This window comes from Serinus canaria, chromosome 23 (assembly GCF_022539315.1).
Source record: "Serinus canaria isolate serCan28SL12 chromosome 23, serCan2020, whole genome shotgun sequence".
Classification (NCBI taxonomy): Eukaryota; Metazoa; Chordata; class Aves; order Passeriformes; family Fringillidae; genus Serinus; species Serinus canaria.
In genome coordinates this window covers 3,851,065-3,866,083 of record NC_066336.1, presented here as the reverse complement: position 1 = coordinate 3,866,083, position 15,019 = coordinate 3,851,065, and the positions used below count along the sequence as shown (strand labels likewise).

Genomic DNA, 15,019 nt, shown 5'->3' with positions numbered 1-15,019 from the left:
CTTTTTAACAAGGTTTAGTTGAATTAACATCTGAGAAGCAGCTGCTCTATTTTCCTTTTCCCATGCTGACAATCATCAACTGCAGCCTGAGTGCAGGAATGGTCATTTCTTGTTTGACCACCTGCTGCACACAAAGGACAGAATTTATTTCCTGCTGCAGGGCTGAAAAGCCTCAGACAATGGTTACATTTTGGCTCTACAAAAGCAACAAACAGAAACTTTACATAGAACTGAGATTAATCACACGTTTCAGGCAGGAATTACATAACCCAGCACAGTGTGATGGGCTACCAAGCCCTCACAGCAGTGTAAGGACACCAACTACTTACTTGTCCACCTGTTCCCTTGGTCCCTCCACACACCACTGGGCACCGTGCTGGATGTGCTCATGTTCAACTCCTCAACTGGAAAAACATTCCCAAGTTATTACACCCCCAAGTGATTTTGAAATCTTTTGTACAAACCCACGTCTAGAAAGGTATTTTTAGCTGCTGCTGTCAAGACATCAAGCCCAGGTGGAGTCAGGGTGCTCAAGCCCACAGTGTGACAGCAGGGACTGTGTTCTACCCTACACATTTCTCAGTGTTCCCCAATTCAAAGGTACTCAGTGACTGAACACCAAGTGTCCAAAAACCTTTATTATTTCATCCATCCAGGACAAAAAAGTGATACTTACTTCCAAGGGATGAGCACTCCGGTGTCACTCAGCTTTCATCTTCACCTAAAGGATAACAACTGAAGTTATTAAAGTCATACACAGCAAATTGTGACCATTTCAAAACTAACTTAAAAATAAGGTTTTAACATATATGTGGATTGATTAGTTATGAGGGGGAACTTATCAATTATTCCAAACTATTATGTGGAAGAATAAGGGGCAGAAATAGGCTAGCCTAAACACTTATCAAGAGCTGAAGGAATATGCAGGCAGTTGCCTGAAGAACTGCACCCCGAGCACAAACCGTAACCCCAGTCTGAGCACAGTGAGGTTTGATTGCAGCCAGAGGTATACTATCCCTTATGTGAAGGCTTTAATTTCATCAGCTACTCCAACTCTATGACCCTATTTGTCTCCTGTAGCAATGCCCTCTCTCTTCCCCTTCCTGAGGGAGTGCAGTGGTCCTGGACTCTTGGAGACCTCATGTTCTACAGTCGAACAAGTGCTTCAGAAGCCAAAGGCAGACACTAGAGGTTGGCACTGTCACTGCCTTTATCCTCAGCAAGGTTCTTCCATCCTCAAGGCCTCCCTTTACTATAGCTGAGGGAAGCCTGCAATTGTGAGAGCTGGGGATGTGGTGCAAGGCTCTGCACAGCTCCAGTTGGGAGGCAGATCCCACCATGGGCACAGCATGATCTGACCAGGCAGGGACAACTTCAGGCTTTAGTCTCCAACCCACCATCCACCTGGGTTTCCTCACAGCCCTTGGGAACAGGAGAGTTATGCACGTTTTGTTTTCTCTGCCATAGCAACAAACACCATGCATAAGGGATACTATATCTTTGTGCATCCTTTGAACACTGCAGATTCCCTGCTAGCCACACTCCTCCCAGCCCTCCCCAGTTAGCTCTTCAGTACTGGTGTTCAGAAGCAACATTTATAGAGATGGGGTGTTCACAGACCACTGCGGGATTGCACAGCCAAGTCCTAACGTGTCAATCATTACCTAGCAGCAATGACACAGGTGGGAGAAGGCCAATCCTCCCTTTTTTCCTTTTCCAGGCAGCAGCTATTTAACAGCCCCACTAGCTGGTATGGAGTCAAAAAAAAATCCGAAGCTAATTAGCTGATTGCAAAACTTGCTGGTAGTGGAAGAAGCCAAGTGATTCCCCAGAGCAGCATACTTGGATGCATCCTTCCCAACATGCTCAGCCTCACTGAACATAATGGAACAGAACACTGGCCTTCCTGATCATGTCACTGCAGCTGGCAATGATTAACAAAGACATGCAACCCCATTACTGCTCCAGGTCCTAAAACTACTCACAGGCCTCAGTGTTTAGCTATGGGGAGAACTGCAAGCAAATCAACACTTTGTATGCTTAATGTTACAATAAAGCCCCATCCACGCTGTGCTGTGCTCTCCTGCCAGCACCAGGCTCTGCTCGGAGGGCCTAGCAGTACGCAGATGTATTCTGACACCACACTTCTGAGCTTCAGGTAAGCTTCTGAGAAAAAGTGTATTTCACACACAGATAAAACCAAGATGAAACACAATGCAAGCACTTGAATGTCATTTCTTGTGCCCACTTGTTACAGACTGACTTAGAGCAGACATGACTAAGTTTGCTACCACACCAAGTTTCATTACTGCAGCCAGAGCTGGTTTGAGCCCCATGGTTTCAGCCACAAATTGCTTGCTCCAAGAGTGTCAAAAACCTGCTTAGTTCAAGTACGTAGAATGAGGCCGATGTGCCAATAACCCCTCCATGACATTCCTGCAGGTCAAGTATCCAGAGCACAATGGAAAAACTTAAGTCAGATCTTGAGCAATGGTTTGAGATCACTAGTTCAGTTTTGCTACCTGACAGCACGGTGGCTGCCAGCAGGTTTGCTACTGGATCCCAGTCCCAGGTAAGGATAAGCCATCACAAATGGATTCAAGTCACAAGTAAAGGTAAACCATCATGAAAAGCCAAACTGACATTGTGACAAGGCGTCACTGTGTGACCAGCTGGCATGGGCTACACTCACTGTGGTGTAACCAAAGACCTGTTGTCATTAACTTATGGTGCACCTGCTACTTCAAGGGTTCAGTGGAACATGGAAAGGTGGCTACAGCAGAGGGCAAGGTTGTCCAGCAGATCCCTGGTTCACCAGCAAGAGTCCTGCCTGGAAGGTAACAAAGAAGGGTCCAGAAGTGACAATAATACCAGAAACAAGTATGCAAAGCAGAACTTTGCAGAACAAGGGAAAACATATCACAGCACCTGTGAAATTGAGTATCAGCCCAGAGCCAGATCATTCGCTGGAACAAGGGACCTTGAAATTCGGGTTCAAGAGCTAATGCAAAAGAGCTGGAGATCAGCATGTCTGGATGTCTAGCAACGTAAGCATGTTAATCCTGGAACACTATAGTCAGGAGTTCTAGTAATGAAGAGTTTAGAATTACATCCCAAGACTGATGAAAAATGAAATTGTACATTACACTATCAAGATGACTCTACGAGGCAGAAGTACAGAATCATCACTGTCAATTAAAGCAGAGGAATATATCAGGCTTGTCAATCTAAGTTTAAAATAAAGACTACTGCAATGTCCAATAAGCTCTATGAAACTCACAGGGATATTCAATCAAGCACTCATTTATGTCCTCAAAAATATTCTGGATCAGTCTCAGAACTGCTTGCACCAGTAGCTTGAGGTACCTCTCACATAGCACACACGAGGCAAGAGCAGTGGTTACTAACACATTCCCACCAAGCCAAGACTCTACACATGGATGAGCTGCAGATGGGCCACTTCATCACTACAGAGAGTTTAAACGTGTTCTTTTCCAGGCACTGAGAGCACCTTGTCAACTACTCAGCTGAGTTTAAGATCACATTCCCTCTTCCCCACAGTGCTCATTTAAGAATATCTTCATTACATCAGAACTAAGAAAAATCCACCCAAGCCAAGTTGTAAGTACAGAGGAATCGGGTCTGGAAATCCTCACATAAGAGCCACGGTAAGTTACTTGTTGTCTCTGAATGAGACAAAAGCTTCAAACCGAAAACCACACAGCTTTGATGTAAGCTCAGCATACAGGTATGGAGTGCTGCACTGTAATTCCACAGTCAGAAGTGTGATGTCAGAATACCCACAGTATAAGATTACATAGAAAGTCACCAAGTTATATTATATTGCTTGTTACCTACCTGGACGCAGTCGGCAATGAGAATCTTGGAGCAAGCAGGAATACTACATCCGGGTCCTAATGTCCATTGCCATTTGTGGTACTACGTTCCTCACAGTTATGAACTGCAGAAATGCTGGCTAAGTGCAGTTATGTAGCAGGCCACTAGTTTAAAGTGTAAATTGCAGTCTCAAACTCCAGCAAGAACTTGCTGCCACAGTAAATGGTTGCCAAGGAGAAGCCAAGAATTTGTCTACCACAAAAATACCACAAAATCTCAAAAGAAAGAAATTTTCAATTTCCCATCAGCTGTATAAATGATTAGTGTATCTATGCCAGAAGGTAAGATTATTCTGTATTCATTTCTGAGAAAGTGTGAAGACATATGTGTAACGATACCAGTTTCTACTTGCTGCAGTTTTTAGAGCTCTGAGTGTCAAAATGGGCTCAATTTTGATAAAACAAGCTAAATTGCAACAGCCAATGTCCTCCAAGTCCAGTACAAAAATGTTACGTGATCCAGACCATCCAAAAACAGGTCTGACCAGCAAAGCACTTTTCTGAATGATTTTAGAAGATTCAATTATATAAATCTGAGTTTATGAAAGAAGTCCAAAACCTCATAGGAATAGATCACAGGAATGTCACTTTCTCACCTCCCACATTTAATAACTTTTATCAGATTTTAAAGTTGACATGTTTGCCAGCTTTTAAGACACCATCTTTAAAAGGTCTTGAAAAGAAGTTGGCTAGTTCATCATATGCCTGTTTAATACATGCAACTCAAAGCAGAACTTGTTTTAGAAAATCTGCTTCTGCAGCTACAACAATGCCAGATTTAACCAAACTTTCAGATCTTTTGAAAACTGCCAAATCTTTCAAATATATTTACTAATCATGGTTTTGCAGCTCAGCTATTTTAATACCTAGCAACAGTAGCTTACGTACAAAACAGGGGTACCCAAAGAAAAGCTCTGTAAGGTATAAAGACAGCAGCATCCTTCACTCTTCCAAGTTATAGAACTATAAAAGAACATACTTTAGGATATGCACCAGCATCTCTTTTAATAAAGAATGACATGTAATCTGAAAAATAAACTGAAAAAATTAATTTAATGTTCACGTTCAGAATTCCCCACCTCGGACACCTTCACCTTTTGAGGGTGTCCCATGAACACCCTCCAGAAAAGATATTGTTTAAAATCGCTTCAATAATGCAAATTGCATCGATACTGCTCAATTGTAAACTACCCAATACAACTTCCAAATACTTGGTCTGCAGTTTAGGAACTGCTAATTTGGAATTTCCTCCTCAAGAGCAATTCATTGTTGTAGCATGTTATCAACCCCCAAACTTTTCTGGGTAAACAGAAAGCATTCACCAAACAAGCTGAATCACTCTTTAGTGAGCTTTGTGTTCCACGTCAGTGTTACCTGGATCAGCATTTCCCAACTTGCTATTCTGTCATTTAAGGGGTAACAGTACTTCAAGAGGGATCAGCCATCTGTACCCTAAAACCCTGTAATCTGACACTTTATGTTTTAACCACAGGGAAAATTTGGCAGAAAATTTAGAATTAGCCAATGCTCAGCACAAGGAATGGAGGGATACTGGGAAGATTAAAGCTATTCACAGAACTCCAGTGGCTGGGGATCATGTGAAGCTACAGCCAAGCTATGTTTACCTACTTTGTGCCAAGCAGGTTGATGTATCCTGCATTAACACTGAGGTATTTGACACTGGGAAGTCACGTTCCCAGTTTACCTGGTACATTGTAATAACAAGCAAAGCAACTACCTTACCAATGAGTCCAGAATGCTTTGAAATTCTTCTGGGGCTTAATAAAATGAACAGCAAACTAACGAATTCATCAGATCTTCTACAAAAAGAACCTTAAAGGGAGTTTATTTGCACTGTGTAGTAGTAACTCTTTAAACTCCAGATTCAGATACTACTTTTGAAGCATTATCTCCAAACATCAATAATAAAAAAGCGATAACCATCATGCAAGCAAGCTGATTGCTGTATTTTACATACAGGATTTTAGGATTTGCCCACCAGCTACACAATTTAAGAATAGTTCCTGCAGGCCCCATAATACAAATGATTGTATTCTGAACTAGGCAAATTAGTCCACTGTTAGCATGAGGACATAAGCAAATTAACCTTAATCACTCGAGTAACACTTCTGGTCTTTTTGCCAAGCAATTTCAGGCAGGTGTACAATATGGAGCAAGCCCAGATCCTGTAAATCTCAAGACAGCTTAAGAGCATATAAATATCACATTAACAATCCTTTAGTGAGGAAGTCAGCCAATACAAGGCATTCTAAGAATTTATTTTAAAATAACCATTGCTAGTCTTCTGCTTAAAGTCTTTGAAAGATTCCAAGCAGTAACTGCCAGGGTGGTAAGTGCTACCATCCCACCAACCATAGCTAAAATATGGAATTCATTACTGCACTGCTTGCAGTGAAGCTTTAAATAATGTATCTCACAGCATTTGTAAGATTTCCATTTGCTTCCTTGTTGCAGCACAATTACTGCTGAAAAAATCTGCACCTACTGCAAAGTTCGGCTACAATTTAACCCATCTTTGGCTAGAGAGGCACTGTGGGAAGAGATTGCACTCTTCACTGTAGTTCCACACCCTGGTCTAGGTCCGACCTCAGCTCGAGGCTCTCAGGTTACTGTGGCAGGTGTGGCATTTGGCCTCTTTTGTTTAACCACGACTGGCAAGAAGAGTTACTACATTTAGTTTTCTATTTATTTTAAGCACAGTAAAAAAAAGGTTGGTACACTTTGGGAATTCAGTGGCACAAGGTACACTGCCATCAAGTTAGGGACGTTATACATCAAAAAAACAGCTAAATTTGATTTTGAAACACTGCATTACATAATTAAATTGTACTCGCCCAAACAGACCACTTACAAATATTAGGTCAGTAAGTTTCTAACATCCATAAAAACGTAGCTTTCTTACTAAAATGCAAGAATTAAGAAGTCGGTGTCTAAACAAGACAGACAAAAACAAACTGGAATGAAACTACAGGTCACATCTAAAATCGGGGCTTTTTGTTTGGGGCTTCATATTCTTCTCTCCCTCTACCATATCCTGCTGGTGTTCCAGGCCCCATTCCTCTAGGACCCTGGCCACCCACGGGCCCCGCACCTCCCTGCCCAAAGCGTTCAGGACGCTATTGGAACAGAATTAACAGTTCATTATAAGTAGTTGATGTCCATGTGTGTTAAGTATATATTTTTAGAAGGTTCCGTAGTCAAGGTTCGTCGATACAATCACCATTGAGCCGATCCACAGGTACCGGGAACATAGAAAGGAAAAAAGGGTAATTTAAAAATTAGTTTATTGTAATACATGCCTTGAGGTATGTTCCCACTTGATGCATTCTCATACATCTGTTACAAAGAACAGATCCTCCCTGCAGTGCTAGAAATGTAAGCATTAGTGCAGATGTGAATTAACAACTTTTCCAAATGAGCTCTAGCAAAATTTTCAACCAAGTTAATGCAAATAGCTTGTGAACTTCTCACCTTTAGTGCAGTAAAGCTCAGATTACATCACTGTCATTTCCAAATAAGCCTAATGAGAGAATGCAGCTCCAGTTGGCTGAAGCAGGAGCTGACATTCATCAAATGTAACAGAATGCCTACTCACCAGGACTGGCATGTGCTGTCTAGAGACCATGTGCTTTTCAAGATGGGGTTAAGACTACGGTCTGCTGACTAAACTGCAGAGGCCTTTGGCAGTACCAAAACTCATTGTGAGCACTACTGCATTGCAAGAAGAAAAAAAAAATGTGAAAAAAGCTACTGACCAGTGCTTTACCTAACCAACGCAACTGCTCGAGCAAAGACTGGCACTTGTTCAAACCCAACGTACTCCGGAGCTGCTGGTGCTGCATCAGATGCAAAACGTGTTCCAAGCACTCAGTGTTTCCAGTCAGAGCTATGCACAGACGGTTGTGTGCATCCAGGCAGTATCTCCCTTCCCACCCCAGCTTCACCACAAGCTCTTGGAAAATTCACAGCTTCACAGCAATTGAAAAGGTTTCACACCAAGGTGTAACAGCTAAGTTACTCCGCAATAAAGCAGAGACTTCAGGTCTATTTACTAGTACCTCTAGTTGCATGTACTTTGTTCAGTTACTGTATTACTAGGTGTGATCAGCATTCAACCTACAGAAGTTACACATTATGAGGTCAAAGAGAGCTTTAAATTTTCATTTCAACCAAGGATCCCACTACCGAGTCACAGAACAATGGTAGGTGGTTTGTTACAAAAAGTATCTGCAACTGAAATTCCACACTTCAGAGCTCCTGACTTCTGAAAGTCAGCATCAATCCTTCCAAGAAAGGAGTTTCACAAATATTACTTAGGTTATTTCTGCCTAATTCATGGCAGATTCAGCTCATCTCCAGCTCTATTTAAAGGTATCAGCCCAGGAACTGTGACCGCATTGTGTAGCAGAGATCCCCAACCTAAGAAACTCCAGGCAGTTAATCCACCTCACTATCACATCTTTTGACCAGATCACATTTCAGGTATTACACAAGTTCAACATGCACCTGATACCATGGTTTTCAGGAGAAAAATGTACATAGTATCCACCACACACTGCCTAATTGCTCACAGAAAGCTCAGGAACTGCTTATGTATCAGTAGGTTATTGAGGTACCTGAAGGCCAACAGCATTGTCTATTGAATCAATGATGCTCTGGGAAGTTACCATTCCAAAGATATGTTCCCCAAAAAGATAAAACAGAAGGTATCTGACAAGCTACTATGGTAGCTCAGCTCATTAGGCCAGAGGCCTAAACCCACCCAAAAATCATTTAGTTCAGCTTGTGCTGCAAGTGTACACCCTTTCAGGAGGGTGAAAGCACACTGGTATCGCCACCTAAGCCAACAGATTCCCATCCTGCCCATTAAACACTTCTGTCATCTACATCCATGGTGCTTCAGTGTAGGAACACCAAACAGGCTCCAAGCCCAGTCACACATGTAGTGTGGCAGAAATTAGTACAGTTTGGAAACATACCTCGGAACAGGAGATATGCTGTACTTTTAACAGGCTCTACCTTTGTGTCATGCCCAACACAGGAAAACAGACCAGGCTATCATTCCTTTGGGAGACAGGAACCACAAATGGCTACAGTCCAGGATAGCTGGAACATGCCTGAAGCTAAAAACCAGCATTTCTGCTCTTCTACAGCAACATCAGCACAGACTAAGGGATATGCTGTTTACCATTGATAATTAAAGTTCATCTGCTGCTGGAACAGAGCTGAGTGCAGATTTTGGACTGAACAGCACACCCAGACCAACATGCATCCAGCCTACCTAGGCTTGGAAGGGCCAAAATAGTGTTACACATTGGGAAGGAGAACAAAAAAACCTCTCTTGTCCATCAATACAGAACATCAAATTACTGAAAAACTACATTAAGTATTTTGATGAAATTTGTCAGATTCTCTAGAATTCATAAAAAATCCTTCCAAGCCTAACAGTGACGCAGAATTTCCAAAGTCCAATGAAGTCAGTTAATTGCAAATATGCTTAAGAGCACATCTGAATCCACTCACAAACAATTTCTGAGTGTGTAAGCTACCATAAAGGTTATCAACTACTCTAGTGCTACACACTGCCACGTTGTCCTGTGTTAAACACCTGACAAGAGAGTCAGCAGTTAACAGTGACATTTCCACAACCATCCGAACACTGGAGAACTCGTTCCCAACCACAACTCCCTTGTGCTAAGCTAAAGCCACCACAGGATACGTTACCATGTCACTTCCCATCATAGAACCACTCATGGCTGCTTGGCCAACTCCTGGATTAGCTTCATAACCTATGCCGCCACCACCTCCCAGAGGTGGAAATTTCTGGGCTGCTGAAGCATAAGGATCTAAGAGAGAGAAATATATAATCATATTCTGACCATTTCTAAGTTAGCCACACAAAGCAGTTACTTAAAAGGTTCTTTACCTCCCATGTTCATTGTGGCAGCACCACCCATTCTCATGTCTCGCTCCCTCTGCATAGAAGAAACAACTTTTAACTTGGATCATCAACCACCAAAATCCAAACTTTTCAGGAGACAAAGCACATGTACAGCCAACTGCCACTGCCCGTATACAAACACGGTGCAATTGCCAACCCAAAGGAAACAAAACACAGCCATCCTGAAAATACATCCACAAAATTCCTGAGCATGGTAACATGACCCAAACCCACCACCATGTCACTTACTGGATCCATGTAACCCATTCTACTATAATTCTCTTCCCTCTGTCTTCTCATCTGCTCTTCCATCTCCCGCTGACGGATCATCATCTCCTCCTCCCGCCGGCGACGCTCCTCCTCCTGCCTGGTCACCACAAAGCAGATGTTAAATCCCAGAAGTGGAGCACATTGAACACACACTAACATCAACTTCTCCAGCAATATAAAGGTACTGAAAGATTACACTTCAGGAAAAAAACCCCATACTCTATGATGCCAAAATATTTAAGGAGAAACTTACACAGGAGTTCAATTTCGCAAAAACAAACTGAAGCAGCAATGGTGTTTCTTGAAAAATAAAAACTTTCATATGTAAGTAATTGAAAAAAGAAAAAGGCAAATGTAACTTTGAATAACATCCCATGAAAGCCAAACTAACCTCAGCTGAATTTCCTTGCGTTTCTGCATTTCCTGATTATGAAGTTCTTCCATCCGCCTCAGCTCCTCCTGGCGCCTCATGAGGTCTGCAGAAATGAAGCCTATGAGCAGCTTTTCCACAATGTCCCGTTTTAACTACATCTGAATTCAATCTGCCTCAGCTGCACCATGGCAGAGAAGTACATTCCAGTATCACTGTTCTTACCAATACACCACTGAAATATCAAAAAGCTACCAACTCCTCTTTAACTCTGAAATTCTCAAGGTCATAGTCAGAAGTGTGAATTTCCTCACTAACCCATTAAAGAGCCATACACCTGAGTCAGCATTTAAAGCAAAAAGACAGTAAGAGTTCAGAACCCATTACCTTGACGCAGGAGGTTTGCCTGATGCTCATGATAAGCATCTTCCATCTCACTTTCAAGTTTGTCCTTGGCATCTTTCATATTTTTTGCCACTTGCTCTCTCTGCTGCTTTTCCATTTCATCTAAAGATTTCCACCTTTGAGAATACTCAAATTCAAAACTGCCAGGCTGAGCAAAACGGGGAGGAGTCTCTCTTTCCCTGCAGAAAGGAAGATACTCAGTGGGCAATCCTGGAAACTCAAGGTCAATACAAGATCATGACCAAAATAACTGAATTATCAGGGAACATCAAGGACACCCTGACAACACCTGACAAGCACAGGAGAGAGAACTGGCTGTGATGCAACTGCTGCATCTTACACACTTAGACAACAGCACTGAACACAAATAATTAGCACAGCACATGTGGAGACTGTCACATCCAAGCAAATCTTCAGAGTGCTACTGCTTGATTGCCTCATTCTTAACTGTTTTTAGACACTTCACTGCTGACAATTGCAGGTGGAAATCTTCAAAAAAGACAAGCCCTTGCCCAAGCAGGAACAATCCAGGTGGAGCCTTCCACTACCAAAGTACTCTGTGTCAAAGGCAAACAGCCTTCACTTTCAGGTAAATAGTTATAAAAGTGCCTGAGGGCCAACAGGCTGTTTTATCATATAAATAAACTCCAATTTAAAATTCAGTAATTTATGGAACAAAATTACCAAGTTCAAAAGCTTTCCAGCCATTACCAATATGAATTATTTCAATGCTTCGAACACCATATTAATCCACATTGTTCTCAAAGCTGCCTCTGAACCACTTACAGTTTTTGCTCAAAGCAAGGAATTTTGAGCTCTTTCTAAGCCAAGCAAGACTGACTGGATCTCCCTCCCTGCACCCCCTTCTGTGATCTGGGAAAATAAAAAATTCCTACAACAGGTTTAATATACAGATTCTTACGTAAAACTGCTGTTTCAGAAAAATTTCTCTTGACTTTTTAATACTCCTCTAGACTGTTCCTTTATGCCAGTCATCAGCTCATAAGGCAAATGCAGATGCAACAAGTTTATACAAATCATGGAAGTTAAAGTTGGGCTTTGTTTCTCATTTCAAACCATGAACGTAAATTTCCAAGTTCCCCACAGGATCATCAACCCGAGACATGCCTTAAGGGAGATGACAGCTTTTAACAATAGCATGAAACAGTTCAAGTCTGACTTTTCAAGTTTCTACATACCAAAACCATGTGTCAAGCTGCTATTTCTTTGTACTACAATGTAAAAAACTGCTTGTGTAACACTTAGTGAATACACTAAACAAATCATTGTTACTTTAAACTATGAATAAACAAAAAAACCCCCAAGAACTGGCAATACAACCGAAAATCTGAAGCCTGTTTTTGAAAAATTTTCCATATTCCTCAGTGCCAGGGACAATACCACTTAAAACATCATTAATGCCCTCTTTATATCAAAAAACAGTGCCTACTTTTGATACATCGGATTCTTCTGAGCAAGCTTTTCTGGAAGACCATCTTCATCATCCAGTTGTTCCAACGGTTCCACAATAACTGGCCTGGGAGTGCTGAACAGAAAATACTCGTTTTACTCCTCTAAAAGCCCTTATTCTGAAAAACTAGAATCCTACAGTCTTTATTGAGCTTAAAACTGAAAGATCCTGACAAAGTACTTACGTTGTCAACAAAAACACCCCCTCGGTACACCGTTCAAATGCTTTCCTTGCAGCTGGCTTTGATGCAAACTCAACAATGCCTTTTCCTGTTGATCTACCTCGATCATCTACAATCACAACAGCTCTTTCCACCGGACCGAACTGGGAAAAAGCCTCCTCGAGCAACTCGTTGGACACGTAGGGTGAGAGGTTCCTCACCGACAGGGCAGCGGCGTGAGTGGCAAAGCGAACTCGGAGCTGCCGGCCCCTCATGGGGGTATCGTCCAATTCTGCCTTTGCGATTTCTGCAAGAGCTCTAGATTCCTGGGGGAAGTGCAAAACCCAGTCTTAGAAAACTAAGCTGTACATCACCACAACGCGAGAACGAAATGAATGAACACACAACACGAATGCCTACCAATTTAATGAATCCAAAGCCTTTCCCTTTGTTGATAAAAACCTCTCCCGGCTCCCCGTATTTGGCAAATAGTCTTTTAAAGTCTTCATCTGTGATATCAGCAGGCAAGTTCCCAACAAACAACCGGCAGCGTTGTGTGTACGTCTTCTCCCCAGGCCGCCTCAGCAGAGAGAGGTTCGCTTTAAACCCCTACAAAGAATCAGACCAGTTCGAGCTATCACTGAGTGCTGCACACAGAACTGCGGGGAGCCCTGAGGACCCACCCCCGGAGAAACCAAACCGCAACCCCGGGACCGCCCGGGCACAGCGAGGGGATCCAAACCGCAGCCCCGTAGCACCGCGAAGAGACCCAAACCGCAGCCGCGGCACCGCCAGGGGCACCGCGAGGGAACCCAAACCGCAGCCCCAGAAAACGCGACGGAACGCAAACCGCAGCCCCCGGACCGCCCTGACACCGGGGACCGCTCGCATCCCGCTGAGGCGCCGCGGCCTCTCCCCCGCTCCTCCCCTCAAGATGGCGGCGCGGGCGCGCGGAGCCGCGGCCATCTTGTGCCTGGGGGAGGTGTGGGGGGGCCGTGACTCACCTCATCCGACAGCTTCTCGCTCCTATCTCCCGAGCCCTGCTGTGTCCCGAGGCTCTGCTGGCCCTGGTGCTGCTGCCCGCGGCCCCGCGGCTCCCCGCCCGGCCCGCCGCGGTGCCCCGGGCCACCCTTGTGCGGCCCCTGCTGCGGGCCGCCCGGCCCCTTGGGGCCGCCGCCGGGAGACTGTCCTTGTCCTTTCTTAGGGCCGCCGGCCGGTGTGGGGCTGGGGCTAGGCTTGGATTGCGGCTGTGCACCGGAAGGAGACGAGGAAGGAGCCCCCGAAACTGGCGGCTGTTGCTGTGGCTGTTGCCCCGCGGGAAGCGCAGAGGATGGAGGCGCTCCCGCCTGGCTACCGGTGGGTCCCGCCGTGGTGGCGGAGGCTGAGGAGGATGAAGAAGGCGGAGCAGAGGTGGACGTGGGCGGCTTCGGCGGTTCCGGCTTCGGGCCTCCTCCCGGCGGACCGCCCGGGCCTTGCGGGCCGCCCGCCATCGGGCCGCGGTTCTGTCCCATGCCCATGCCGGGCGGTGGCGAGCGGAAATCATGGTTGGGACCGCCGCGTCCTCCACCGCCGCCACGCCGGTGAAAGCCGCCGCCACCGCCGCCACGGCTACGGAAGCGATCCCGCGACATGGTGAAGCGGAGAGAGGAGGCGGAGATGAGAAGAGAGCTCCGGCCGCGGTGGCTGCTACTGCTCAGCGCCCGCTGCGCAAAATGGCGGTGAGCTGGACGGCCTCGCCGCCGCCTTTGTCCGCCCCTAATATAGTATGCCCGCCCCCGGAAGCCCCCCTCCTCCCCACCAGCCAACCACCGGCACCAGCGGCGCTGACTGACAAGCAAAGTCACCAATAGCGTGTCGCAGTTCCGCTAACTCTTTGATCTCATTGGTAACGAGCCTGCCCTCTGTCCATTGGCGCGTTTGACCGTCGACGTTGGCACGGGACGGTCCGTTAACCCCCCGCGTGCTGATTGGACAGTTTGAGCGGCGGGAGGGGAAGTCACGGCGGGAGCGCTGGTCGTGATTGGCTGGCTCGGCTGTCAGTCAGATGGAGGCGCGGCTCGGGCCCGGCTGCGAGGCGCCTCGGGGCGCACTCAACCCTGGCTGCGGGTGGAAAAATGCCAAATAAACGTATTTTCAATTACAGTTCACTGCTTCAGCGCAGCCGGAGCCTTCGCTTCTGCTTTGAAACCAAATCTGAGATTGAAAATATCCGATTTATGCATTCAAGGGTGGTAGTGGAACCACGGCGCCAGCATGGGGAGTCACGTTCAGAGTTTTGTGTGAAAAGTCGGGCAGGGAAGCACCTAAAAAGAGCCCTGATTTGGGAACAGCGATCCGCAGTTACTTTCCAGACGCCCTAAGAAAGCAGGACAGAGCTTGGTGCAAACAGAAAGCGACGCCAGCTTCCCAAAATGTCCACGGTGCATTCTGAGGTGAAAAATAAAGCAGCTGTACCAAGACCGTAGTGCTTACAGTCCCGTGTTCC

General features: G+C 45.1%; 1 protein-coding gene across 3 annotated transcripts; it reads right to left on the bottom strand.

Annotated features, from left to right (window-relative positions):
* Positions 1 to 329: 329 nt before the first annotated feature.
* Positions 330 to 14,275, bottom strand: SFPQ (splicing factor proline and glutamine rich). 3 transcript variants are annotated; one of them, XR_007779379.1, is made up of 12 exons: positions 13,539 to 14,274; positions 12,955 to 13,143; positions 12,559 to 12,860; positions 12,354 to 12,449; positions 10,886 to 11,082; positions 10,520 to 10,604; positions 10,108 to 10,225; positions 9,844 to 9,892; positions 9,642 to 9,763; positions 3,859 to 7,033; positions 677 to 721; positions 330 to 404 (listed from the first exon to the last, which is right to left on the bottom strand). XR_007779379.1 is itself a non-coding variant. In XM_030230947.2 (11 exons), the coding sequence occupies exons 1-10, from the start codon at positions 14,163 to 14,165 to the stop codon at positions 701 to 703; spliced, it is 1,806 nt and encodes a 601-aa protein (XP_030086807.1). In that variant the 5' UTR covers positions 14,166 to 14,273; the 3' UTR covers positions 330 to 404; positions 677 to 700. The 3 variants fall into 3 exon arrangements, 2 of the variants coding, with proteins under 2 accessions (XP_030086807.1, XP_050839102.1); XM_030230947.2 differs by lacking the exon at positions 3,859 to 7,033 and having other exon boundaries at positions 13,539 to 14,273; XM_050983145.1 differs by lacking the exons at positions 3,859 to 7,033; positions 9,642 to 9,763; positions 9,844 to 9,892 and having other exon boundaries at positions 13,539 to 14,275.
* Between the last annotated feature and the right edge of the window lie 744 nt (positions 14,276 to 15,019).

Excerpts from the sequence above, each read along its gene's own strand:
- SFPQ (XM_030230947.2), bottom strand. The coding sequence starts at position 14,165 with ATGTCGCGGGATCGCTTCCGTAGCCGTGGCGGCGGTGGCGGCGGCTTT. Across the intron at positions 10,605-10,885 it reads GGCAAACCTCCTGCGTCAAG|ACCTCATGAGGCGCCAGGAG; the intron begins GTAATGGGTTCT and ends TCATTTCTGCAG. Across the intron at positions 10,226-10,519 it reads CGCAAGGAAATTCAGCTGAG|GCAGGAGGAGGAGCGTCGCC; the intron begins GTTAGTTTGGCT and ends TGTGGTGACCAG.